This window comes from Sorex fumeus, unplaced genomic scaffold (assembly GCF_029834395.1).
Source record: "Sorex fumeus unplaced genomic scaffold, SorFum_2.1 ptg000178l, whole genome shotgun sequence".
In the NCBI taxonomy this organism is placed as follows: Eukaryota; Metazoa; Chordata; class Mammalia; order Eulipotyphla; family Soricidae; genus Sorex; species Sorex fumeus.
Genome location: NW_026606235.1, coordinates 511,374 through 537,463, shown reverse-complemented (window position 1 = coordinate 537,463; position 26,090 = coordinate 511,374). Strand labels below are relative to the sequence as shown.

Here is a 26,090-nt window from a genome sequence, read left to right as displayed (position 1 = left end):
TCTACGCCCTGCAGACTTCGTGCCCCTGAGTTTCACTTGGAAGCTGGGCCACACAGATCTACCTGTTCTCTCTGACCTTCTCAGTTTGGGTTCTGGGGAAGTGGGGGTCAACTTGGACTTAGGAACAGGCAGCTTTGTTGTCCCTTCCATGCCCCCTTCGGGGGACCCCTCATATCCCCCTGGCTGAAGCCCCAGCCCTTCATTTCTGGGCTCCGCTGTCTCTCACAGGGAATATAAGAACCAAGCCCATCCAGGAGTCCCATGTGGTGTAGGAATGGCATTGGTCCTCTCTTCTCCCCTCCCAGCCATTCTCCTCCCCCACCAGCCCAGGGCGTCTGGGTCAACGGAAAGGGAGCAGGATGTGCATCACGGGGACCATGCTGACTCCCCTCAGGTGCAAGAAGGCAGACGCTGGACTGTCCGTTTGTGTCCTCAGTGTTGAGGGCCCCGGACAACCAGTGGGATTGTTCAGCTTCGGGGTGGGGGTGGGGGTCTCAAAACACATGAGTTTATTCCAGTCAGCGCTCCTCAGATGTTCTCAGGGAAATCTCGGAGTTGGGTTGCTTCGGGCAGCAAATTAACAGCACACGCAACCCACAGTCGCTTAAACCAGAAGGCTGGGGTTCTGAACTGTTTTCATGCCTGGGGCCTCGGGCATCTGGGGAAATATGTGGGCCCAGTCACAGAAGAGTGTGTTGAGAAGCCTAAAAATAATTAAAATTTGATTCTGAAGGAAAGCAACCATATTGAAGAACAGTTACCAAACTGTTAGTCTGGGTCCACTGAGAAACAGATGCCCAGGCAAGATTCAACCTGCCAGAGTTTTGTCTGTGAGAGATAATGGGAGGGAGTGGGTGAGGCTGTCAGACAGCGAAGCCAGGAGTGAGGAGGGGGGCTGAGGAGAGGGGTTGAGGGGCTGAGAGGCTGAACAGAGGGTCAGAAGAAAGCGACTGACAAGAGGGGCTAGACACTGAGGGGCTGAGGGGCTGGGGGCTGAGGAGAGGGGAGGAAGGCTGGTAGAACTGCTAGACTCCCCCCCTTGGACATGCCTAAAGGCCATGCTGGCCAGGCCTGAAGCCAGAGTGCCTATAGCTGGGGCCCTGGCGCAGACTTTATGCCTCAGCCATTGGCTGGGAGCCCCATGGAGCCGAGCTGCTCCTGGTCAGTCTCTGTCCTGCAGGGCTGGAGAGACAGCACAGGGGTCAAAGCCTTGTAGGCAGCAGAACCCCATTTAATCCCCAGCCCTGCTTGTGTTCCCCCAGCACTGCCTGGTATGGCCCCCAAACCCAAAACAAAACAGGAACAAAAACACCAATCCGTGTCCTGGCGTTGGAGGCCAGTGGGTGTGATCCCATTCTGGCGGCCTCTTTTCCAATGGCTAAAACCTCTTCCTCCCCTGGATATAGAGGTGCTTCTCACTCACAGTGACAGAGGATCCACTAGCGGCCAGGGGCATGGCTCGGGGCTAGAACACAGACCTGTCGTGTGGAAGCAACTTAGATCCCCACCATCACATGGTCCCCCCAAAGCACCCCCAGTTATCCCTGATCAGCCCTGCCTCCCTGTTCCAGGCACTGGAACTTCAGCACACGTGGCCAAGTTTCACTCCCCCGGCTCCCTGGAGCACTTCTGGGGAGAGTCCCCACCCCAAAGAATTAATAATAGCAGGATGAACAGTTACTACAATTTCAAAGTCGTAATAATAACCATAAACCGTACTAGAGGTATCAACACTGTGACCAAGTCATGGAAAATACCCATTACTTTGAGAGCAGCCCTGGGCAAGGCTAATAGGATTATGAATTAATGCCTGCATTTCTTGTAGAAGGGCATGTGGAGACCTGATTAGGGGTTAGTGAAAAATCGAGTTGAACATTTTTTTTTCTCCTTCGAGTTGACAAACCCTGGGGATTTTCCTTGAGTGATGGAAGGGAATGGCTTCACATTCTCACCATTTTCCTCGACCTCCTCTTGGTTACAGCATGGCTGCCAGCTCCCTAGCTTCCACTGGCCTCCACTGGCCCCAGGAATAAAGGAACACCTGGTCTTTGTCCTCCTTTCAGAGAAGACTCCCCAGTCCTCCAGGAACCCCTGCTTCAGTCTCTATCTATGCTCCTCTCAGGGCTGGGGCCTCGGGCCTCTGTGAGGGCTCAGACCTTCAGAGAGGGCAAGACAGCCATAAGGGCATCCTGTTGAGGCCCGGTAGACTGGGAGGAGAGAGTTCGTTGTCTGCTGTGGACTCCCTCACCACATCTGTGGCATGAGGAACACCACAGCGCAAGTTCCACATGGTGAGGCGTCACAGGGGACCCAAAATCAAGTGTGGCTTTTCCACTCATAAACTGTTCTCCAAACCACTTAATTTTTTATTAGAAACAGCAACATCAAAATACTGCACTGTAGCACTGTCCTCCCATTGTTCATTGATTTGCTCGAGCGGGCACCAGTAATATCTCCATTGTGAGACTTGTTACTGTTTTTGGCATATCGAAAATGCCACGGGAGCTTGCCAGGCTCTGCTGTGCGGGTAGGATACTCTCAGTAGCTTGCCAGGCTCTCCGAGAGGGATGGGGGAATCGAACCTGGGTCGGCCGCGTGCAGGGCAAAAGCCCTACCCTATCACCCTGTCCATCAAAATACACCCCTCCCTTATTCTCCAGGAAGTCTGTTACTCCCAGAAGGAGCCCATATTCATCATGGGTCATTTCCTGTACCCCTGATTCCTTTGCAGAGGGCCCAGGAGAAACATGGGTGCAACTCCCATGGAATGCCACCTACTGGCCGAGTACTGTCGGCTGGTGGTGGCCTCTCTTTTTTTTTTTTAATTAACTAATTAATTTTGAATACCCATCTCTCCACCAGTGACCATTTCCCACCACCACGGATCCCAGTATCCCTCCCACCCCTCACCCCCCCCCCCATCCCACCCTGTCTCTGTGGCAGGGCATTCCCTTTTGTTCTCCCTCTCCTATTGGGTGTTGTGGTTTGTATAAGAGTTAAGCCTGATTTTCAGGGAGAAACGTTGGATGATTTACTTTCCATTGATCACTTTGTATATAGGGAGATATATATATATATATATATATATATATATATATATATATAGGCTTACGAGGCCGCGCGGTTTGGAGTAAAAGTCCTGGTTCCCGCATACTCGAGCTATGCTTGTAGAGGCTCATGGTCACCGGGGTTCCATCTGGAGGAGGTGGGATGTGGCACCTACCCCATCTGGGACTTCCCGGTGATCTCGGCTCTTTTTGGGACCTGGTGCATTCTCTGGGAACTGTGGAGCTGCCCATGGTGGCCTCTCTTTACCTTGGTTTCTTTCTTTGGGAAGGGAACACAGCACTGCTGCCGGCCTTTAAGGCTCTTTCCACGTTACTGAGGCCATGAGTGCAGTCTGTGTGCCTGGCACAGAGGAACTATCGGAGAAGAATTAGCGGCAGGTGTCACTATTGTTACACCTACCATCCCCCTGGCATTTGTGTTCTGGTGTTGTGGAGTCACCACCTACCCCCAGACTCAGCCATTCTGAATTCAGCTCAAGGCCTCCCATTTGGAGAGGCGCTTCCAGGCCTTGACAGGGAATGCTTCGGGCTGCTCCAGATCTCCTGGGCAGCCATGCCAGGGGCGGAGGCCTCGCTTCCAAACTGGCTCGCTCTGCTGGCAGCCTGGCAGCCTGGTGCTGGCTGGTGGCTGGGAGCATGGCCAGAGCCCCGGACTGGATGTCTCTGTTGTCTTGCACGTGGGGCTTCCCCAGGTCATCTGGGAGCCTCTCAGCTTGGGCGGCGTCCCAGGGGGAGCCTCTTCAAAAAGAAAGCCGCATGCATGGAAGTGGCCTTGCCTTTCGTGTCTTGGCACTGGGATTTATCTGTCACTTCTGGTGGGTACGGTGAGTCGAGATGGTCCTAAATGCTCTCCCCGTGTAGGGAGCAGGGACTCGGGCATTATCTCTGAAGAAGGAGGGTGGGCAGCAATGTTGAGAACAAAATATATGGAACTGAGGGGTATGGTGCTGCCAGCAGTCAATCTGTACCTGTGACGCGAGTGCATCAGCAGCCTGATGGCGCCTTCAGACTTCCAGATACTCCCAAATTGCTGCTGTGCCTTTGGCCAGACCCCAAAAATTTGGGGCAAAATTTACCAAGAAAGTAAACAGCCAAAAGTTAGGTATGTGGGAGACACACCCACAAACCACCTTCGGCTCAGCTATGTAATTGGAGGCATGGCCTCTCTGGTTCCTGATTGAACTGCTTAATGGCTATGATCCCAGAGACTCAAACAAATCTCGAAATCCAATGGCTTTTGGTAGAAATGCGTCCAGTCCCTGCAGTAGGCTACCAGCGTTGGCCACCCCAGGTGGGAATAGGTTTTGTGCCTTGGCTTATTTCCCCTTAGCGGCCTGGTGGCCATCATCCTCCAGAGGCCACTGAACAGTCAGGTTGGGGCCTCACGAGTTGGGGGTGGAGCTGGCCCTTTCCTCCCTATCCCAACAAGACTCCAAGTCGCTGCCCATGAATGGCCTCTCTGGCTCCTGATCAAGCTACTTAACAGCCACGATCCCAAAGACTCAGAAACAAATCTTGAAACCCAGCGGCTTTTGGCAGAAATATGTCTGGACCCCACAGTAGGTTACTGTCGCTGGGCCACCCCAGGGGGGAAAGGGTGTTGTCCCTCCACCTGCTCCCCCTAGGCGGCTCGGTGGCCGCCATCTTCCAGAGGCTATTGGACAGTCAGGTTTGGGCCTGCAGTGACGAGACACGTGGGGCCTCACAGGATGGGGGTGGAGCTGGCCCTTTCCTCTCCACCCCAACGAGACCCCGAGTCGCCTCCCACAAACGGCCTCTCTGGTTCCTGATCAAGCTGCTTAATGGCCATGATCCCAGAGACTCAGGAACAAATCTTGGAACCCAGCAGGTTTTTGGCAAGAAATTCCTCCAGATTTAAGTGTTAAAATTTAGGAATTTCTAAATCTCACAGCCACTACTGCAGCCATGCAACATCATACGTTATTCATAACCAGCAATAGAAAACAAATTGTCTACTGTTGCCTTTTCGGCAGATCTGAGTGTTGGGGTAAAATCCCAAATAATAATGGTGGGTGTGGTGTCTAAATGTTGAATGTAATCAAAGTATAGAGAGTAATTTGGAAATCATCTGCCCCACAGATAGGGGAAGGGTGTGGGATGGGGCTATACTGGGGATTTTGGTGGTGGATAATGGGCACTGGTGAAGGTATGGATGTTTCATTGTATGACTGAGACTTAAACCCCGAGGAGCAGGAGAGAGAGTACCTGGCTTAAGGAACTGTATGTGGGCACACCTAATTTGATCCAGCATCACTGGTACAGACCTAGAGACCCTCTCCACACCACTCCAAAGCACCTCCAAGAACGTCTTTGGAGATCCCTGAGCTCTGCTAGGATGGCCCAGAAGTTGCAGGACCCAGCCAGCATCCTTGGACTCTTGCACTAAACGGTGGGTCTGTTTGGTTGAGAATCACTGGGAGGGGCCCCAGGGCCTCGTGAGTACCACTTAGAAGGTTCCCCCGCCCCCAAGATACAAAATCAATAAAGAAAAATGAGCTACTACATGATTTCTCATCTTAACAGCCTGATATCTCACCAGGCAGGAGGTTTATTTCCCACTCTTTAGGGTTCTTCCCGTGGGGTGCCGGCTAGCCAGCTTGTCAGTTCCTAAGCCAGCTTTGGACCAGAGCGGCCTTTCAGTGACGTCCTACGCCCAGAGCGGTAGATCAGTTGGTCTCCTCTGTGCTGTGAGGCAGCTGTCGGGGTGACGGGCCTGACCCCTGAGATGGTAGCATTAGAGAAAGAAGGACAAGGACCGCCGAGGATGCGGCTCACTGCCAGGGCACGTGGGAAAGCCGGGGCTTGACCACCTTGTCTCAGGAGGGTTTGGGACACACACCACCCCAAACCCTCCTGAGACAAGGAAAGGGCACATCCCCCCCCTACCCCCACTTGTATACTCTCTTGCTTGCTAACATATACTTTTGTTTGTTGGTTTGGTTCAGTTTTGGGGCCACACCCTGCTCAGGGCTTACTTACTCTTGCTGTTCTCAGGTGTCACTCCTGGTGGGTTGGAAGTACCCACGGGCCATGTGTGGTGCTGGGCTGGCCCTGGGTCACCCTCACCTGCGGCAATATCTCTCTGGTGTCCCTTTCCCGTAAATAGAGGCTTTGGGGCCACACACCCAGGGGTGCTGAGGGTCACTTCCAGTGGCGCTGGGAGGACCATATGTGGGGCCAGGGATTGATCCTAGTTGACTGCAGGCAAGTGCCCTATCCAGTGTATGATGGCGGGGCTGGAGTGATAGCACAGCGGGTAGGGTGTTTACCTTGTACGCTGCTGACCCGAGTTCGGTTCCCAGCATCCCATATGGTCCCCCGAGTACTGCCAGGAGTAATTCCTGAGTGCAGAGCCAGGAGTAACCCCTGAGCATCGCCAGGTGTGACCCAAAACCCAATGTACTATGTCTCTGGCCCTTTCCCTTTAATATTTTTAACAAGGAGGAAAATCTTTTCCAGAAGCCCCAGAAAAATGGGGCTTCAATTTCATGGGCCATACTGGTCTCTTGGTTTCCATTAGTTGCCAGGGAGGATAAGAAGCAAGTATCTGGTCTTCCTCATCTCATATGGGGACATGGAAATGGTGAGGTTTGCTTGAAGAAGAGGAAGGGAATGCCTCCAGGGCAGGCAGCCAACAGCGACGAAGATTTCTAGATTAAAAAGTCTTCCATTTGGGGGACTGGAATGATAGCACAGTGGGTAGGGCGTTTGCCTTGCATGCGGACGACCCAGATTCGATTCCCAGCATCCCATATGGTCCCCCAAGCACCGCCAGGCGTAATTCCTGAGTGCATGAGCCAGGAATAACCCCTGTGCAATGCTGGGTGTGACCCAAAAAGAAAAAAACGTCTTCCATTTGGGGGGCTGGAGTGATAGTGCAGAGGGTAGGGCGTTTGCCTTGTACACAGTCGACCCGGGTTCGATTCCCAACATCCCATATGGTCCCCTGAGCACCGCCAGGAGTAACTCCAAAGCCAGGAGTAACCCCTGTGCATCACCGGGTGTCACCCAAAAAGCAAAAATATATAAATAAATAAATAAAATAAAATAAAATACAGTCTTCCATTTGGGGCTGTGCGATAGTGCAGCGGGTAGGGTTTTTGCCTTGTATGCTGCTGACCTGGGTTTGATGCCTGCCATCCCACATGGTCTCCCAAGCACTGCCAGGAGTAATTCCTGAGTACAGAGCCAGGAGCCAAGAGTAATCCCTGAGCACTGTTGGGTGTGGCCCAAAAACCTTTGAAAAGAAGGGAAAATAAAAAAATACTGGTTCAGTTCCTGGCACCACATAGAATTCCCTGAGCACTGCCAGAGTCAGGAGTAGCCCTAAGCACTTCAGAATGTGGCCACAACACCCTCCCCTCAGTATAATATCTTAAAAAACTAAATTGAAGTTTAATAAAACAAAAATGACAAATTATAAGGATACCATACCAGTTGATGCCTTTTTAAAAAGTGAGTGTACCCAAGTAACCAGCACCCAGTCAGAGATGGCATCACTAGCCCCTCAGCAGCACCCATCAGCCCTAACCCCTCAGTGCTAACCCCTCAGTGGCATCCCTCAGTGTTAACTCCTCAGGTGGCACCCCTCACCGCTAACCCCTCAGCGGCACCTCTCGGGCCCCTTCCCACTCACTCCTGCCAGTTCACCCCCAGCTTGGGCTGCTTTGCTCTGTCTTGTACTTTATATAATTGGAACCACATCATCTGGCTCTGGTAGCTGGTTTCTCCCACTCACCCTTATGTTCACGAGACAAGTGATAACTCAGTGGGGCTTGGAGCACATATTTGGCATGCAGGAGGCCCAGTTCAGTCATCCCCAGAGCACCACAGGGAGCAACCTCTGAGCACAGAGCCAGGAGTAGCCCCTGGACATTGCCTGGTGTGACCCCACTCCCAAACCAAACCCAACCCATTATGTTCATGTAATTCATTTATAGTGACAGGCGGAAATTGTAAAATTGTATATAATAATCACAGCTGTATGCTATTCCACTGAGTGAAGATTTATCCATTTGGAAGTTTCAGAGTTGTTCTTTTGAACTGTGGTACTGAGGACATTTCTTTTTGTTTTTGTTTTTTCTTTTTCATTTTTTTTGGGGCCACACCTTTCGATGCTCAGGAATTACTCCTGGTGGGCTCAGGGGACCATATGGAGTGCCAGCGATCAGACCTGGGTGAGATGTATGCAAAGCAAGTGCCCTGCATACTGTACTGTCTCTCCAGCCCCTGCTGAGGACATCTCTATACATGCCTGGGTGCCCACTGTAACTGTCACTGTCATCCTGTTGTTCATCGATTTGCTTGAGCAGGCGCCAGTAACGTCACCATTCGTCCTTGTCACATGCTATTGTAGCCCGATGGCATATTGGGGGCTCTTTCAGGGTCAGGGGAATGAGGACCATCATTGTTACTATTTTACATGCCCTGGGTGCCCATGGTGCATGAATTGCATGTGGGGCCAAGGAAAGGAATCACCTGGTCACAGAGAGCCTAGGTTCAGTTAGTGGACATGGTCAAATAATTTCCAAACAATGTACCTTGCCACGGGCTGGGGGATAGCACAGTGGGTAGGGCGTTTGCCTTGCACGCAGCTAACATGGCCAACCCGAGTTCAATTCCTCCGCCCCTCTCGGAAAGCTTGGCAAGCTACTGAGAGTATCTTGCCCGCACGGCAAAGCCTGGCAAGCCACCCGTGATGTATTCGATATGCCAAACACAGTAACAACAAGTCTCACAATGGAGACGTTACTGGGCCCGCTTGAGCAAATCGATGAATAATGGGAGGACAGTGCTACAGTGCTACAGTACATTGCCACCAAGCGTGTGGCAACGGAAGTGCCTTGTGTTCACCCCATCCCCACCAGTGGTCGTTTTTGTCTATCTCCAGTGTTGGCTGTGCACAGGCTAAATTTCTCGCCACTCACTCTGCAGGATTTTCATTTGCATTTCCCCGGAGACTAATGAGGCCGAGTGCCTTTGTGTTGTTTACTGGGGGTGACCCAGGGTGATCTTTGCGATTTCCCTCCCTTGCACAGCTCTGAGCTATTGGAAAACTAGCTGTGCTGTGCTGTTGCTCTGGCCCCAGGTTAGCAAACCTTAACAGCACGCGGGTTAGGCTCTGCCGGCTGGGTTGCTGCGGTAACCTGAGGCCCTGGCACCCAGGAGGCGCCTAGTCAGTGCCGCTCTACCACTGCTGAGTCCTGCAGGGGAGTGGGCCCTGGGCCGGGTGCGTCGGGGGCACGAGCAGATGTGCAAGGCCGGACAACCACTGTGGAGATCTCAGGCAGCCTTAGGCAAGGACTAAAGATGCTCTATGTCCCCTGCCTCTGGGACGCTATAAATTATCCATGCTGGGCTCCGGGAGAGGCAGGCTGACTTCAGTGTCAGCCAAAGCAAAAACCTAATTAGGAAAGCAAATTGATTTCCAAAAAAAGAATGGATGATAAGTCCCTAGGACTGTTTGAAACGGGGGCTCTAATTGTCTGCTCTTCTGGATTATTCATGCGCGTGTGTGACTTTGTGCGTGCAGGGAGCTGTCTCGCCCTCCCCTCCTGCTCCCTCCCTTCCCCAGCACCTTTGTCTGCTGCAGGGCAGCTCTAGGCTGTTCCTCAGGTGGCAGGGGGGTGCAGCGCGGGGGTCGGGGTGGGGGGAGCGCCAGAAATGCTGGGAGTGACCCAGGCCCGCATGGAGCCCAGCGCTGCTCTGTACTCCATCCCCAGGTGGCCCGCTCCCAGGGAAAGGGCATCTTCCTCTTCCGGAAGCTGAAGGACATCATGGACTGGAGGAAGGTGAGCTGGCCTCCCCGCTCCCTGCTCCTTCCGAACACTCCTCTGTCCTCACTGGGACAAGGGAATCTATGCTCCTGCCCTCAAAGCTCCAGAGATGGCAGAGTTCTGCCTGCAGGGCCGCCCATAGGCGCAGCGGTTCGGATCCTGACCTGGGCAGTTTTTACAGCTGTTTGCCCTTAGGCGAGTTAACTCACCTCTCTGTGCCCCAGTAAACTGGGGACCGTGCTAGCACTTTTAGAGCAGGCGATGGGTTCATATGCCTAAAGCCTGAGCACCTCGCCCTCATTCCCCGGGTCTTCCCTGGTCCTCCTCTGGGCGGGGGCAGCAGGATGATCAGGAGCTCCTAGGCTGGGCTCAGGACTGAATTCCCGCCCCCATGGTGTCCAATTCCTCCCGTAAAACTGTCAGGGCACTGCAGGCAAGAAGCTCACCAGCCTGGAGGCCCAGCTAGCCATGAGAACTGCCAATCCCTTGGGCAGCCACGTGAATAGACAGGGTGGCCTGGGCAAGGCCTGGCTGCCTGGGTCCAGGGCAGCCGGAGCCACATGGCAAGTTCCCAGCTCAGCGCTCCATCCCGCTGCATGGCTGCAAGACCTCCCCATGCCTTTGGGCCTTTGGACCTCTGTCTCTTCCAAGAAGGGCCTTTGCAGACGGGGTGCTGGGCACAACATGAGAGGGCACAGTCATCTGCCTAGGCTGGCAGAAGAGGGAGAGGAAGGTCGGTTGGGGGGACTCGCTGCCCAAACCTATAGCAGTTTGACAGCAATGGGAAGAGTTCTCCGGCATGGAGACCACCACCCCATGCTGACGCTGAGCACCGGAACTAACGCTTGGATGATGGGAGAACCGAAGTCTTCATTTCCCTTTGCTTATATAGAGGACAAGTGCACATCACTGACAATAGGCCATTGCCAGCCTATTGTAAAGCTCAACGGCAGGGAACATGTTTGTAGTTCTGGGAAACCCTGGGACTTTTGGGACTTCCATCTGCAGAACCTTTTCATCACCGGTTTCCCTAAACATTGCGCCCCCCCCTCCCCCGTCCACCTCCTGCCAACCATCCACCCACCAATATGACGGATAAGCAGAGTTAAACAGTAGCTGACCTCGTGGGACCGGATTGTTTCACTCACAGCTAATCCTTGCCTGTCACTTTTCCAGTTTCAATGTAAACAGTCACATGTGGTCGATGGGGATTGAGCTAAAATTTAATTGCCCAGTTTGTAGACCAGCCTGTGTGGCTCCAGTGGTATCCCGCACCCGCTGCGTGACCTCCTCACACTCCCTCTGGCGCTGGGAAACGCAGATAGCACAGGTCATTCCCAGCGAGGACTGATTTAGGGATACGAGCATATGTCCCAAGGAGCCACACAAGGCTCGAGCCACATTGATCGGAATTCTTACAACAACCAGGACTCAAGATGTACCGATGACCAGAAAGACGAGGTCACTGTGGAGAACTATGTGGCTCAGCGCTACATCGAGAACCCCTACCTGATCGGAGGTGAGAGGGCTCTTCCCACTGGCTCTCTCCTGAGTGACCGGTCAGCGGGTGGGGCCCAGCTCTGAACTCAGTCCACTACCAGGCAGTCCTGTGCTACTCTCTCTCCTCCTCAGGGGCATGGACTTGGCAGGCAGTATGTGAGAAGGGGTGTGACCCTGATGATTTCCTCTGAGGGAGCCAAGCACTCAATGGGGCATCATTGGCCAGCATTAATGCCAGTGGCCTCCTCTCTCTGTCTGAGGCTGTGTTCTTCCTCAGGAAGTAGTCCTAGGGTCACTTCTACTACCCCCAGGGACTTTGCTATCTGTTCCTGTCTGAGCCCTGACACCCTGGACCCTAAAGTGCTCACACACACACATACATACATGCACACACACACACATGCACTCAAGCATGCACACACACATAATCACAGACACACATACATACATGCACACACAGACCCACACACAGAGACATATACACACATGAACACAGAAACACAGGCACACATACCTACGCACACAGACACACACATACATAAGCATGTGCACACACAGACCTGCACACACAAATGCACACACACATACACACACAGCCCCTTGGGGACTGGGGGACAGCATAGGAGTTAGGGCGTCTGCTAGAACCCTGCTTCCATCCCTGGCACTGTGTTACTCCCCCCTCGCCTCTCCCTGGCACCCCAACATCCAAGGAGCTCCATATCCTTAGGTCTAGACATTAAATAGTCTGAGTTGCTGATCATCACCAGGAGAGCCTCCCAGGACCCTCAAGCACTTCCTCCAACCCCCGAATTAAAATCTAACTCCTGTCTTCCTTTCCTTCGGACTCATCCCTCGCATCCCTGGCTGCTTGGTAGAAGTCGGAGACTCTGACTCCCTCTCTCCCCAAGGCTGCTCCAGGCCCGGTGGTCCCTGTCCCCTTCATCCCACATCCACTGCCCCGTCCCGTCCCCTCCACACCCAGTGTCACCTGCAGAGGTGTCCCCTTAGGGGACAAACTCCCCGAAGGTCATATCACCTGCACCACCACCTCTCGCCGACCTCAGTGGTGACATCACCTGCCCCTTTTGCCCCTCGATGTCCCCAGTCACATGGTTCCTGCCCATCCCTCAGTCATCCTGGGTCCCAGCCTGGCCTCGATCTTGACTCTCACATTCCCAGTCCCCCTGCTTTCCTCTCAGGTGAGTACATGGGGACTCATGTCTCTGTCCCCAGCGGCACCCGGCAGCCACTCCATCTCACCCGTTAATTCTCCCCTTGTCCGACAGGCCGCAAGTTTGACCTGCGAGTGTACGTGCTGGTCATGTCGGTGAGTCCTGCCAGGAATGTCAGGTGCAGAAGCCGTGCTGGGGATGCCTGAGTCAGGAGTTTGGGTCATAGTCGGGTGGGTCTGAGAGTGGAGCGTGGGCATTGCCTTCCCAATTGTCCCGGAACCTGCATCCCTTACCTGCCCCTCCCTCCCTCGCCACCTGAAGCACCACTTTGCCCTGGTGTTGAGCAGGTCTTATCCAATTCTGTCCACCCCATAGCTGGGGGGTGGGTAAACTGAGGATTTTCCTCATTTTAGAGATTAAGTGACTCGCCCAAGGTCACGCATCTGGCAAGTGGTGGGGCTACTGTGATTCCGGTCCAGAGAGAGCCCAGAGCCTGCCCTGGTGATCGGGGAATTACAGTATCACTCCTCATCCTTTCACCAGTGCCAGAGACTTCAGGATGTGTTATGGGTGCCCGCAGATTGGGTAGCCAAGACTTGAGCCCTCATCTCTGGGGAACTATGGAAATAGCCAGACCTGGGGCTGGGTCCTAAGGAGGAAGAAGAAGGGAAGGAGACTTGGAGGGGGGTGCGTGAGGTGGGGAGGAAGGGCATTCAGGCAGAGGCTGAGCAGGTACACAGCCAGCAGGTGTGGATGTGCTTACCTGGCCACTCCCTACTCTCTCTCACCCGACACAGTACCTCCCGCTGCGGGCCTGGCTGTACCGGGACGGCTTCGCCCGATTCTCCAACACCCGCTTCACCCTGAGTAGCATCGATGACCACTGTATCCTGGGAACCCTGAAGCCCTCCCCACCCTCACCCCCCACCCGACCCCTGCTCACTCCCGCCTCAGTCCCAGGAGAACTTGTCCATTCCACAGCGTCCGCTGAGTTCTGACCTCTGGTCCCGGCACAGATCTGGCTGTGAATGAGACAGATCTGGTCCCTCCCTTGGGTAGCTTCAAGTGTTGGGGGTCAGGAGGGTTCCCCTGAGACGCAAGGGGGAAAGTATCTGTCTGCTCAGAGTTGCTCACCCACACTGCTTTGCTTGATGACTAGTCAGATTGGGGGTGCACCTACATTCCTACCAACTGGTGTTCTGAAGATGGGATGGATTCTGCCCCTCTGGAGAATAAGCACATGGTCTCACGAGCCTTCCTCGATGCTGGGCACGCTGTGTTCCCACAGCACACTGGCAGGGCCCGGCCTGCTGGCATGCTGGGTGGTGCATTGGGCAAATGCCCTACCCGCTGTACTATCACTCCAGCCCTGGGTGGGGCATTGGGGACAGATGTTCATTGCTGTGGAGTGGAAGTGGGAGGGAGGAGTTTGGCCAGCGAGAAGGCAGATGGACCCTTCTACTCAGCCGGCCCGGGAGCCGTGGGCGGGAGAAGGTGGCCCACCTGTTTGTGAGGGAAGGAACCAAAGGAATGGAATACTGAGCAGCTGTGAAAAGGACGGGGAAGCTCCAGGCCTGCATAGGAATCAACTCCAAGATGCCTGAGTCAGTTGGAAAATCACCCCCAGTCTAGAACTCTACTGGGAGCATGTGCCCTTCCATGCCCACAGTCTCGGGGCTGGGGAGACGGCCTCAGGCTCTCGGGGGCTTTCTGCCCTGGCTCCATCCCCAGCGCCACACGACCCTCTAAGCACGCTGGGTGGAACCCTCACAAATGGGGGGTAAAGTTGCATCACTGTGTTTTGGGGGGGTTTTCAGCAAGTGTTGGGGGTGTCTAGGAGCCACTCCTAGTGATGCTCAGGGCAGCACCACAAGTCAGAGTTCAGACCCAGTAGTGCTCCTGAGAGCCACAGTGCCACACCAGGCCACACCAGGTAGGAAGGGATGTGAGGCACCGGGGTGAGGTCTGGGGTCTCGGACACGTGATCCCTCCAGCCCTTTGGGCACTCCTCTGTGTCTGTATTTCTGGGCTGGCATCTCTAGAAGGAAGTACCAGAGATGGGAAGAGAAGGTGCTGTTGAGGAGAAACAGGTTGGTGAGGACAGGCCGAGGAAGAAATGATATCCTATGTACATTTCTTTTATGTTTGTTTTGGTTTGGGGGCCACACCCGGCAAATACTCAGGGGTTCCTCCTGCCTCTGCAACTCAGGAATTACTCCTGGTGGTGCTCAGGGCGCCATATGGGATGCTGGAGATCAAGCCCCAGGCGGCTGCATGCAAGGCAAATGCCCTACCCGCTGCTCCAGCCCCTTTCCTATGTACATTTCTGAGCCTTTTCACTTTGGAACCCAGTGAATGTATTATCTGCTCAAAATATAAACATCGTTGTTGTTTTTAAAAAGATTTTTAGACTTAAGCGTCAAGAGAATAGGTGCAGACAACTCAGAAGTACTAAGGGACAAGACAGCAGGACCTGATGGCCAGCCTTTGGGGAGAGGGGAAGGGGGCTTGCTGGGACTGGGGACCCCGGGCAGGGCAGGCACCTCCCAACCCCCTGGCCCTGAGCTCCCCTGTACTTCCCCGAGCGTAGGACAGGACTGGCCCTCTAGAGGATTTTTCATGAGTTGCCTTATGGTATTTTGCCAATTTGGGCATGTCCAGGATGTTTGTTTTTATGATTCAAGCAAGTATTTATCTTGCCCAGTAGAAGCCACTGAATTCATTTACTTTGTGCTGTTGTTTATCACCTTGAGTTTATTTAAAATTCAGTGATGCCCTGTAAAGCACGTAGAACAGTGTCTGGCCCAGAGGGACCCCTATCCCCCCCCCCCCCCCCCACCACCACACACACACACTATCCCAGATTTGAAAGTGTCTCTCCAGGCACTGAGAGGACCTCACTCTTATGCTGTCATTTTTGATTAGCATTAGTTTACACAGATAGAGGCCAGTTTCTATTTAATGAGACTTTGATATTTCCACAGTGAGTGAATGGAATTTCCCACTTCTTGTTTTCATTTTCTTTTACATTTTTCAATATTGAAATATTAAAAAAATATATAGGTCTTTGGGCCAGAGAGATAGTACAGGGGGAAGGTGCTTGCCTCCATGTGACTGACCTGGGTTCCATCCCTGGCACCCCATAGGGTCTCCTGAGCCCCATCAGAAGTGACCCCTGAGCAGAGAGCTAGGAGTAAGGCCTGAGCACTGCCAGGTGTGGCCCCAAAGCCAGCTAGCTAAACAGTGAAAGCACCAAGGGTGCCCACCCTGGAGAGACTGAGGCTGAGGCTTCACCCGAGAGGTCACAAACGTGGAGAAACGGTCTGAGGAGCATTCATTTTGGCTTGCACAGGACCTGTGTATTGAGACCCCACATCTGTGAAATGCCTCAGTGAGTCCTGGAGGTGTATCTTACTTAGGGCTATGTACCAAAGCTTGGGGTGGGGAGGCGGGTCCAGCCTTATGTAGCAATGCTGGGGGTGGCGTTGAAAAAGAGATATTCTGTTTTGTCTTTGTCCTGGCTTTGAGCTCAGGGATCACTCCTGGTGGTGCTCGGGGGACCATATGGGGTGTGGGGGATCGAACCGGGTTGGATGCATGCAAGGCAAACGTCCAACCTGCTGGAATGCCTTTCTGGCCCTGAGGAAGGGGTATTATGAATGGCTGTCACTTGACCTCCTGGAGCCCCAGAGGTCTCATCTGAGATGGGACCATTGGCAAACAGACACGATAATGTGTGAGCACATGCTCCGTGGGCCGCCGAGTGTGGCCAGGGGTGAGGACAGCAGGGATACTGAAGTCAGACTCTCGGGCCGGGCCCTGAAAGACCCTCGAGGTCCTGCCCCCATGACCCAAATGAATCATTTCTCCTATATTCCTTCACAGTGGCCCCCCAGCCGGACCCCTCTAGTGATCCAGAGCTCAGAATGACCTGTGGTGGCTGTTCTCTGCCAGCTGCTCTCTCTAATTTGTTAGAAAGTTTTCTCTGCTCGAGTGGGAAACACTTCAATATAGGCTGTGAGTGCTTCTGTGAAGTCACTTATCTGAAGTCTTGAAGAGCCCTGGAGGTCTGTTCATCTCTCTGTACTCTGATTTTCTCAGGGCAGGGGGCTGCAGGCTGGGAGAGGGTCAGAAGCCTGCTCAGGGCAGGATTTGGGCACAGGTCCGTCCGATCCAAACTTGCATGTGGTCGTTGTGTCACTTTTCTCCCCAGTTCCCAAGCAAGGGTCTTAGTTTTCCCTCTGGGGTCAGTGGATGGGGGCTTTCCCTTCTGGTCCACACTGGCCCTTGACTCCAACCCTGCCAGATGTTCACCTCACCAACGTCGCCGTGCAGAAGACCTCCCCCGACTACCACCCCAAAAAGGTGAGGAAACTGGGAGCAGCCTCTCCACCCCATGCTAGCAGAGGGAGGGGAGGACTCCAATGGCCCCAGGCAGGCCTCTCTTGGGCTGACGGTTCAGCAGCAAGCCCAGACCCACCCTTCCCATTTGTGCAAAGAGAGCTCCACACATCATGTGTCATCAAGTATTAGTGACAAGTGAAACCAACATACCCTTCAATAAAATGTTTCCCACCTTCCTACCTTGACAGATATTCCTCTACCCACCCATCTCGTCTTTCATCCTGCTTGTATGTCCATCTACCTATCCATCACCTCCATCTATCCATCCCATCTGTCTATCCATCCACCATCCATCCATTCCTCCATGGCCAGTCCACCTTCTCATCTATACCATCTGTCCATTTATCCACCCACCCACCCATCTATCCATCATCTACCCAACCATATATGCATCCATCATCCATCCCAGTCAGCCAGCCATTCTTATCCATCTGCCTGTCCATCATACAGCCAGCTTCACAGAGAGAGTTCTCTGGCAGCTCAGAGTTGAGAGCTAGAACTGAGGGACCTCGGGGGAGCTGGGCCTGAGCTCACCTCTGCTGATCTCTTTTCCCTTCCCCAGCTCTGACCTACACAGCTGGGGTGTGGGCATACCCTGCTACCACTCCTGGGTCTTGGATACGCACATGGCCAGTGCAAAGTATCCTCAGGGAGTCAGTGCTTGGGACAGGCCCACATGGCCATTTGGACAAGGGTTTCTAGGCTCCTGGGCTGTGCACAGGCTCTGGGTGGACACGCCCCGTCCCGCCCCAGGCATGCAGAATCTTTCCCACCCAAGGAGGGGCCCAGTTGGAGTCCTCTGAATCAGAGGGTTCAGGGCAGGGCCCCTCTTGTCCACACCCAGGGGCCAGGCTGAGGGCACTATTGGGGGGTCCCATTGGACCGAGACTCCCTCTCCCACTCCAGGGCTGCAAGTGGATGCTGCAGCGCTTCCGGCAGTACCTGGCGTCCAAGCACGGGCCTGCCACCGTGGAGACGCTCTTCAGGGACATGGACAACATCTTTGTCAGGAGCCTGCAGAGCGTGCAGAAGGTGATCATCAGCGACAAGCACTGCTTCGAGCTGTATGGCTACGACATCCTCATCGACCAGGACCTCAAGCCGTAAGCCGCTGCCCCGGGGCCCTGCCACAACCCAGGTTTGAGCTCAGCTCTTGCTGCTTCCAGGCTGGGCACACCCCTCTGCCTGCTCCTCTGCCTGTTCTTCCAGGCTGGACGCCAGTCCTCTGCCTGTTCTGGGCTGGGCGAACCCCCCTGCCTGTTCCTCTGCCTGTTCTTCCGGGCTGGGCGCACCCCTCTGCCTGTTCCTCTGCCTGTTCTTCTAGGCTGAGCTAGCTCCTCTGTCTGTTTGTAGAGTGGCAGGCGGGCAGGACGGTGGCCAGTGTGCCTGTGATTGTGGGAATCAGCACAGACATTCCCACAGATCTCTGCATCCCCCAGACCTGGCGCTAAGAGGCCTTCAGGGAACAGCTGCCAGGGCCCAGAGCTTCCGGGGCTACCAGGCAGGAAACCTGCCCTCTCCCCGCCCCATGCCGAGGATGCCAAGCGCTCCGTAAGGGAACGTTGTTGCCGCTACACTCCCACTTTGTCTGTGGAAGGGCGACAGGTCTCACAAGCCTGAGCTGGCAATGACCACAGCTATGGTGTCCATGGGACACAGCCGTGGTGTGCGCCAGGCTCGTGCAGGAGCTTGGGGTCATGCAGTGAGTCTGGGGCAAGGCAGGCCTGGGTCCCTGCACCTGGGCTAGGCTGCTCCCCGTCAGGACTGCGGTACCCAGGGGACTTTCTGCGACAGGGACAGGCACTGAAGCCACTGTGGCTCTCTCCCCGGCCGTCCCCTGCAATGAGAGATGGCTGCGGGCTAGAGAGGACACTGCCAGGGAAGCGAGCTTGGGCGGAGAAACAGAGTGCGAGGCCTCCCACCCAGACTTCCGGCCTCACACAGACAGGGCCAGTGCCCTACCCCCGAGCCAGCCCACTTGGTTTGCAGTCTGACACGTTGGCTCCCATGTGCTGCCATTTGTCTTCATTAAGCCGCCTTCAAGTGTGAGCCACTGGTGGCACGCACTGGCGTCCACATGTTACAAGCTCCCAAATTAGGACACTTTTACACGTGCCCTCTAGATCTCTGGCTTTTCTGGAAATCTCAAATGATCTCATGATCCCAGGAGCCCTTTCCAGAAGGGCAACATTCCCCAAGAGCTGACCAGAGCTCTCTGGTAGCTGTGGACAGGTCTCCTCCCTGTCCCCCACAGTCTCCACCCATCCCTACAGCCTGCCAGCCCTAACCTGACCTGTTTGGCCAGTTAGCATCTTCAGGTCACCATCACTAGGCCAGGGAAGCTCTGTGAGAAGAAGGAAGCTGGGCCCGGAGAGAAAGCAGCAGGATCCAGGCCTTGCACACCCAGACTCTGGTTTGATCCCTAGCACTGGCAAACTCCCCAAGCTCCACCCGATGGGCCCTTGGGCCCCTGAGCCTCAGCGGGTGACTCTGGCGGTCCCCACCACCACAGGGCCCCTCAGATTAGAGCATGCATCCTTCCCTCTGGTCTGGTTGGCCGAGAGTCACCAGGATCCGGTCCCCAGACTGCCTGAATACCACATGCGGAAGGTTTTTCCCTAAAAAAGAAGGGAAGAAGGAAGGGCGGTGACAGAGCCTGGAGCCCCTCCCCCCCCAGCCACCCTTGCCTCACTGTGCTCCCCGCCTCGCCTCCCAGGCCCAGGTCAAGGTTACATTTGTTTTCAGACATTTCCAGCCAGGGAAGTCTTCCTTCCAGTGGAAAGTGGAAGGAGCAGCTCTGGTTGAACAGAAAGTGCAGTCAGATTCCCATCTTGCCTCAGGGAGATACCTGGGTCTCCTCTCCTGTCCCCCCACCCCAGGTGGCTCCTGGAGGTCAACGCGTCCCCCTCGCTGACGGCCAGCAGCCAGGAGGACTATGAGCTCAAGACCTGCCTCCTGGAAGACACCTTGAATGTTGTGGACATGGAGGCCAGGTGAGGGGCGGGCAGGACATGGGGCCCCGAGGGAGAGGTACGAGGGACACCCAGGGAGCCGAGAGCACTCAGTGGGGCTCTGGCCCGGCCCCTCTGTCCATGGAGAATGGAGTCTCCACAAGGTTGGTCGCAGCCCCAGGTCTCTGCCTTTTGAAAGGGCAGAGCTGGCCAGTCCCGTCACTGTCGGATTCTGAGGTTGGGTCCAGCAGGTTTGCCAGGACATAGGATGAACCACGTCACCTCTCTGAGCCTCCGTTTCCTCCCCCTGACAGGAAACAGCCCCGTCAGGCTTATTGGTTATGTCCCGAGAGGGAGAAGCAAAGCGCTCACAGGGAATGTCAGGGACGGTGGTTGGCCGTGAGTCCCAGATGTGAAGGTTGGCGAGCCCGGCTGTGTCTCTTGAGCTCCCCAGTGCTGGCTAGTTCCCTCTCCCGCTCTCTCTCCTCTCTCCTGCCGGTGCTGCAGGACCCGACCTTCGCTGCTGATGGGTGGCTAAGCCACACACCCATCCCGGCACCTGTGGGCCAGACACACTACCCAGGGTTGGGCCAGCCCCCACCCAAGCCCTGTGGGTGAGGGGTCCTCAGCAGAGAGGACACACAGCTCAGGTGGCTGCTCTATCCACTGCGCTCTTTCTCTCCACACCCATTGGGGCCCCTCACACCTGCCAGGGGCCCGCCCTGAGCAAACAGTCACGAGTCTGGCGCGCCTCGGCTCGGCCTTTGAGGGCCTTGTGGGCAGGGAAGGATCGCAGACTGTATTCACTCATTGACTCACTCAGTCCCTTATTTATTTATTTACTTATTTATTTATTTTGGCCTCCCTCATGGTGCTCAGGAGGCCCTGGGCCCCCACTCAGCCCACCAGACCAGTGATGTCATGCAGAGGGCTGAGCAATGCCAGGGATGACCCATGTCACCCTAACAGTGCTCGGGGGGCCTCCAGGGCTGTGTCCAGTAATAACTCCAAGGATGAGGGGCCGGAGTGATAGCACACTGGATAGGACGTTTGCCTTGCACGCGGCCAACCCGGGTTCGATTCCCAGCATCCCATATGGTTCCCCAAGCACCGCCAGGAGTAATTCCTGAGTGCATGAGCCAGGAGTAACCACTGTACATCATCGGGTGTGACTCAAAAAGCAAAAAAATAAAAAAAAAATAACTCAACGGATGAAATCATACAGGGATAAAGCTGGGTTGGGCTCATGCGCTTTTACTGCTGTGTGCTAGCTCCCTGAGGACCACAGACTACTTCCTGGGTTCTGGGCCACACTCGGCGGTGCTCCGGGATCACTCCCGGTGGACTCAGGGGACCATATGTGATGCTGGGGATAGAACCTGGGTCAGCTGCATGCAAGGCCAGTGCCCTTCCGGCTGCACTATCCCTCTGGCCCCAGAATGGCAGGTTTTATTTATTTTTCATTTTTTTAATTTATTTTTTTGCTTTTTGGGTCACACCCAGTGATGCACAGAGGTTACTCCTGGCTTTGGAGTTACTCCTGGCGGTGCTCAGGGGACCATATGGGATGCTGGGAATCGAACCCAGGTCGGCTGCGTACAAGGCAAACACCCTACCCGCTGTGCTATCAGTCCAGCCCCAGGACGGCAGATTTTAAACCAGAAAACAGAAATAAGTGTGGGTCATGGAGATCAAGTGTGGGAGCAGGGGCCCTTATGAAGGGAAAGGACCCTCTTAGGCCTTCTGGGTACCTGGGAAATGGCAGGTGACCAGACAGACAAAAGAGGGAATTCTGAGTGTGGGCACTGGAGGGCCTGGGGGCCAGGGGCCAGGCCTGGTCGCAGGGGCCCAGCAGGTGCATCCTTCACAACCTCCTGTGTCTCCTGCCTATCCAGGCTCACGGGCCGGGAGAAGAGGGTCGGAGGCTTTGACCTCATGTGGAACGATGGTCCTGTCAGCAGAGAGGACGGGGCTCCTGACCTGTCAGGGACAGGCACCTTTGTCACCAACACGCACCTTGGTATGTGGGACTCGGCGGGTTTTGGGCAGCAGGGTTGTGCCATGGGAGAGACCAGACAGCCAAGGAAGCAGTGCAGCCTGGTGGCTCGGCTGTTTTCATGAGATCTGCAGTCTATCAGCTGTGTGGCCTTGGGCCGAGGACTTGACCTCTCTATTCCTCCTCTGAAACAGATGAACAGTTTCCATCTCATTATATGCCTACAATGCCACCTGGCACAGAGGGCAGGAGACTCACTGATACCAATCAAAGACTCCCAAATTAATTTGGCCTACCACCTCCTTTTCAGAAAAAAAAAATCACTCAGCATCCTCCACAGAAATCTACTTATTTTTTTAATTTTGGTTTGGGAACACACCTGAGGGCACTCAGGGCTTATTCCTGGCTCTGTACTCAGGAATCACTCCTAGCGGGGCTCAGGGGGACCTATGGGATGCCAGGGATTAAAATCAGGTGAGCTGCATGCAAAGCAAGCACCCTACCCACTGTACTATCTCTCCAGCCCAGAAATCTACTTTCTTTTTTCCTTTTCTTTTTTTTTTTCTTTTTGAGTCACACCCGGCGATGCTCAGGGGTTACTCCTGGCTCTGCACTCAGGAATTACTCCTGACAATGCTCAGGGGACCACTGGGATGCTGGGGATTGAACTTGGGTCAGCTGCGTGCATGGCAAACACCCTACCCACTGTGCTCTCTCTCTAGTCCAGAAATCTACTTTAAGTGAACAAACAGGAAGCACCTGACTCTTACTCCACCATCCCACCCCACCCCGAACAAACTATCATTTCAGCGACACCCAGGGTGCTGGGGCCAGGTACTTTGGGAAACATCTCCTTTCCTGGTCTCAGGAAGTGGATTTCAAACTGTTTATGTGGAAAACAGGCTTCCAACATCAGGTACTCTCAAGCGAAATCAAGGACTTCAAAAATTGTCTTTAAACTAAGTTTGTGAAAACGTACACATATATATATGTATAAAATCCCTGATTATAAAAATTGTTCACACTCATTCTAGAATATTTGAAAACTAAAGAAGGAAAAATTTTAAAATCATCCAGACACAACCAACTTTAACAATCTGGTGTGTTTCCTCCCAGTTTTTCCCAATTGCATACATTTCATCCTTTCTTTTCCAAAAACTTGGCATCGGGCTGGAGCTTCGGGTCCCCCTGTTCCACAAACCATTTCCATGTCATCTGGCAGTATTAGTTGGAGCCTCCCTTTAGAAACCTCTTTGGCCGGCCTGTCCAGACTGCATATTATACGTGATCTCATTTCATCGGAGTCCCGGTTTTATGATTGTTTAACAGACAGGAAAATCACCTCCAGATGTTTCATCACTCGCTAAAGGTCTTGGTCACAGTGTCGAGCCCAAGCGTGGCCTCACAGTGGCCTAACTCAGACCTGGCGTCTGTGGATACCCAGAGCTGTTGCAGGCCAGCACCCCTAAAAACCAGACACCCACAACCCTGCACATTATCCTCTCCTGCTGGCCTACACCCCCAAATGCACCAGTCAGTGTGTTGTAATTGGGCACTTGGCCCAATTCCAGTTTTTCATTTTTATCCATAATGCCGGAGAGAACATTCTCTTATACACTGCACAGCTCGATTGAAATTCTGGCTCCTTCTTTTTTTTTTATTTTGTTTTGTGTTTTTGGACCACACCCAGCAAGGCTCCAGGGTTCCTCCTGGCTCTGCACTCAGGAATCTCCTGGCGATGCTCGGGGGACCATATTGGATGCTGGGCATTGAACTCAGGTTGACACGTGCAAGGCAAACGCCCAACCCAAAGTACTGTCTCTCAGCCCTAAAATTTTGGCTCTGTGAGATACCTAGAAGTAGAATTACTGGGTGAAAAGGATTTATCACAGCCAATTTGCTTTCTAGAAATATTACACAAATTTGCCGGCTCTGAATATTTAAAAAAAAAAAAGGCAGTCTTGGGCTGGGGATGTAGCTCAGTAGCAGAGCACGTGCCTTGAATATGAGGCCCTGGGTTTGATCCCCAGCACTGCCAAACCACCAAATCTTTGCTAACTTGACTCGTTTGGTAACTAGGGAAGCTCCTGGTTTTTACATCTGCATTTCTTCTTTTGTAAGCTGTCCCTTATTTCTTGTTTTATGGAGCCATGCTCAGTAGTGCTCAGGGCTTACTCCTGACTCTGTGCTCAGGGATCACTCCTGGCAGGTCTCAGGGGACCATATTGGGTGCCGGGGATCAAACCTGACTCAGCCACATGTGAGGCAAACACTCTGCCCGTTGTACTATGGCTTCGGCTCCCTCCGTTATTTTTCCATGTTTTCTTGTTGCTTCGTAGTGCTGGGGACAAACCCAGGTTCTCCCACTAGAGCCAAGTCAGTGCTTTACTGCTAAACTTCCCCCCGCCTCACCCTTCTTGTCTTCTTTTGACTTTTCCCCCCTAAATTTATAAAGGCCTTGGGTATTAATATGTTAAGGATGTGAGCCTCTGCCAAATGTATTATAAACCTTTTCCTAAGTCTCATTTGGTTTTAGAACGTTGCCTGGAGAGATAGTACAGTAGGTAAGGCACTTGTCTTACACATGGTGACCTGGGTTTCATCCCCGGCATCCCATATGGTCCTCTAATCCTGCTAGGGGTGATCCCTGAGCTTAGAGCCAGGTGTGAACCCTGATGTGGCCCTCAAACAAAGCAAACAAACACACTGGGGCTAGAGAGGTTGTACAGCGGATAAGCCATCCCCAGCCAGCATCCTATGCAGTTCCCTGTACGCTGCCAGGAATAACTCCCGAGTGCAGAGCCAGGAGTAACCCCTAAGCATCGCTAGGTGTGGCTCAGAACCCCAAAACAAAAATGTTGCTTGTGTATTTTTAATGACGTGCTGACTTTTTTTAGGGCTTGCTATGATTTTAGGATTGAATTTGGCAGCAAGCAACTAAGAAGCCAACTCATAGCTACACAGCAGGACTCATTTGTCTGAGCCACCAGGAGGCTTAGGGTTGGTCGTACAGACACCAGGCCTACATGGTGCTCCCGAGGACCTAGCTTTTGTCCTTCTACTTTGCCATGGTCCACAGGGCTGCCTGGGTGTGTATGTTTGTTGCCTCCTGGTTGCAAGATGACTGCTCCAGCTCGAGATTACATCCTCGTCCCGGGTAGGAAGGAGCAAGGTCAAGGCCTGGACTTTAAGCCTGGACTACTGTAAGCACATCCTCCCAGGGCCCGTGGCTACTATCTGCCAGACCAGGTGACATGTCTGCTCCAGCTTCACGGAAGCCGGGACTGTTAAGCAGTTTGCCTTGATGAAGGCAAAGGAGACCAAGTACACGAAGAGCTTTTCTGTAGCAGGTCCCTACTGTCTGCCACATTGCTTTGTGAAGAGGATGGTGTGGAGCTTTTGATGTGTACGCAGTATCTTGTTAGGATGCAGAGGATGACTTAAGTAGGCCTGGGGTACAGGCTGAAATTCTGTATCCCTAGCAGGCTCCCAGGTGATGCTCTTTTATTACCAGGATATAAACCCACCCCAAACTAGCTGCTTAAAGCTTCTCTTGGCTGAAGAGCTAGTTCAGGGGTTAGGGTGCTGGGGAGGGGGGGCGGGGGGAAGGGGTCAACAGCTTGTCCTTGGAAGCTAAGTCGTCCGGTTCAAAGTACATTCTGCTGAACGATGTGATTGCAGCAAAGCAACCTGACCTGTGTTTCGGTGCTATCGCACATGGGTGCTGCGAGGGCTCAGTTCACCCCACCGCCAGCACCTGAAGCTCCCCTGCAGAGGGAGCCCCAGCACCCCCTTTCTATTATGCTTCTGCACGATCCTTATGTTCACCCCCATAAAGCAAGTGTCCAACTTAGGGAGAAATGTACAGGATGACCTGGTGCTGTCAGAGTCCCCGTGTCGTGGCCCATCACTTGGGTGGGGACCTGGCCCCTTCCCCAGGCCAGGCCGTGACAGCCAGCGCTTGGCTTCCCTTCCAGGCTGCGTCAATGATCGGAAAAACCAGCTGAGGCAGCTCTTCCGCTCCCTCCAAGGCCACAAGAAAGCTTCCAGCTAACCTGTGAGGAGAGTGACCGTGGAGGTGCCGGCCATCCTCCGGGTACCAGCAGAGCGCCTCAGATCATGCGCCTCCCTCCCGCCGTGGCCTGGCAGCCACTTTGCTGGTTCAGCAGCAGTTTGGCTGCGTGTTCTGGGGCCTCCACCCC

The 26,090-nt window shown here is 53.9% G+C and overlaps 1 protein-coding gene across 1 annotated transcript in view; it reads left to right on the top strand.

Moving 5' to 3' along the window:
• LOC130017192 (probable tubulin polyglutamylase TTLL9) overlaps positions 1-26,090 on the top strand; it is a 48,428-nt gene extending 22,338 nt beyond the window's left edge. Inside the window, exons 6-14 of the mRNA XM_056107896.1 lie at positions 9,812-9,880; positions 11,294-11,384; positions 12,652-12,692; positions 13,335-13,422; positions 16,844-16,902; positions 17,848-18,044; positions 19,821-19,934; positions 21,788-21,912; positions 25,866-26,090. Of these exons, the coding sequence (XP_055963871.1) occupies positions 9,812-9,880; positions 11,294-11,384; positions 12,652-12,692; positions 13,335-13,422; positions 16,844-16,902; positions 17,848-18,044; positions 19,821-19,934; positions 21,788-21,912; positions 25,866-25,942 (861 nt within the window). The 3' untranslated portion in view covers positions 25,943-26,090. The remainder of the gene's footprint in view (positions 1-9,811; positions 9,881-11,293; positions 11,385-12,651; positions 12,693-13,334; positions 13,423-16,843; positions 16,903-17,847; positions 18,045-19,820; positions 19,935-21,787; positions 21,913-25,865) is intronic.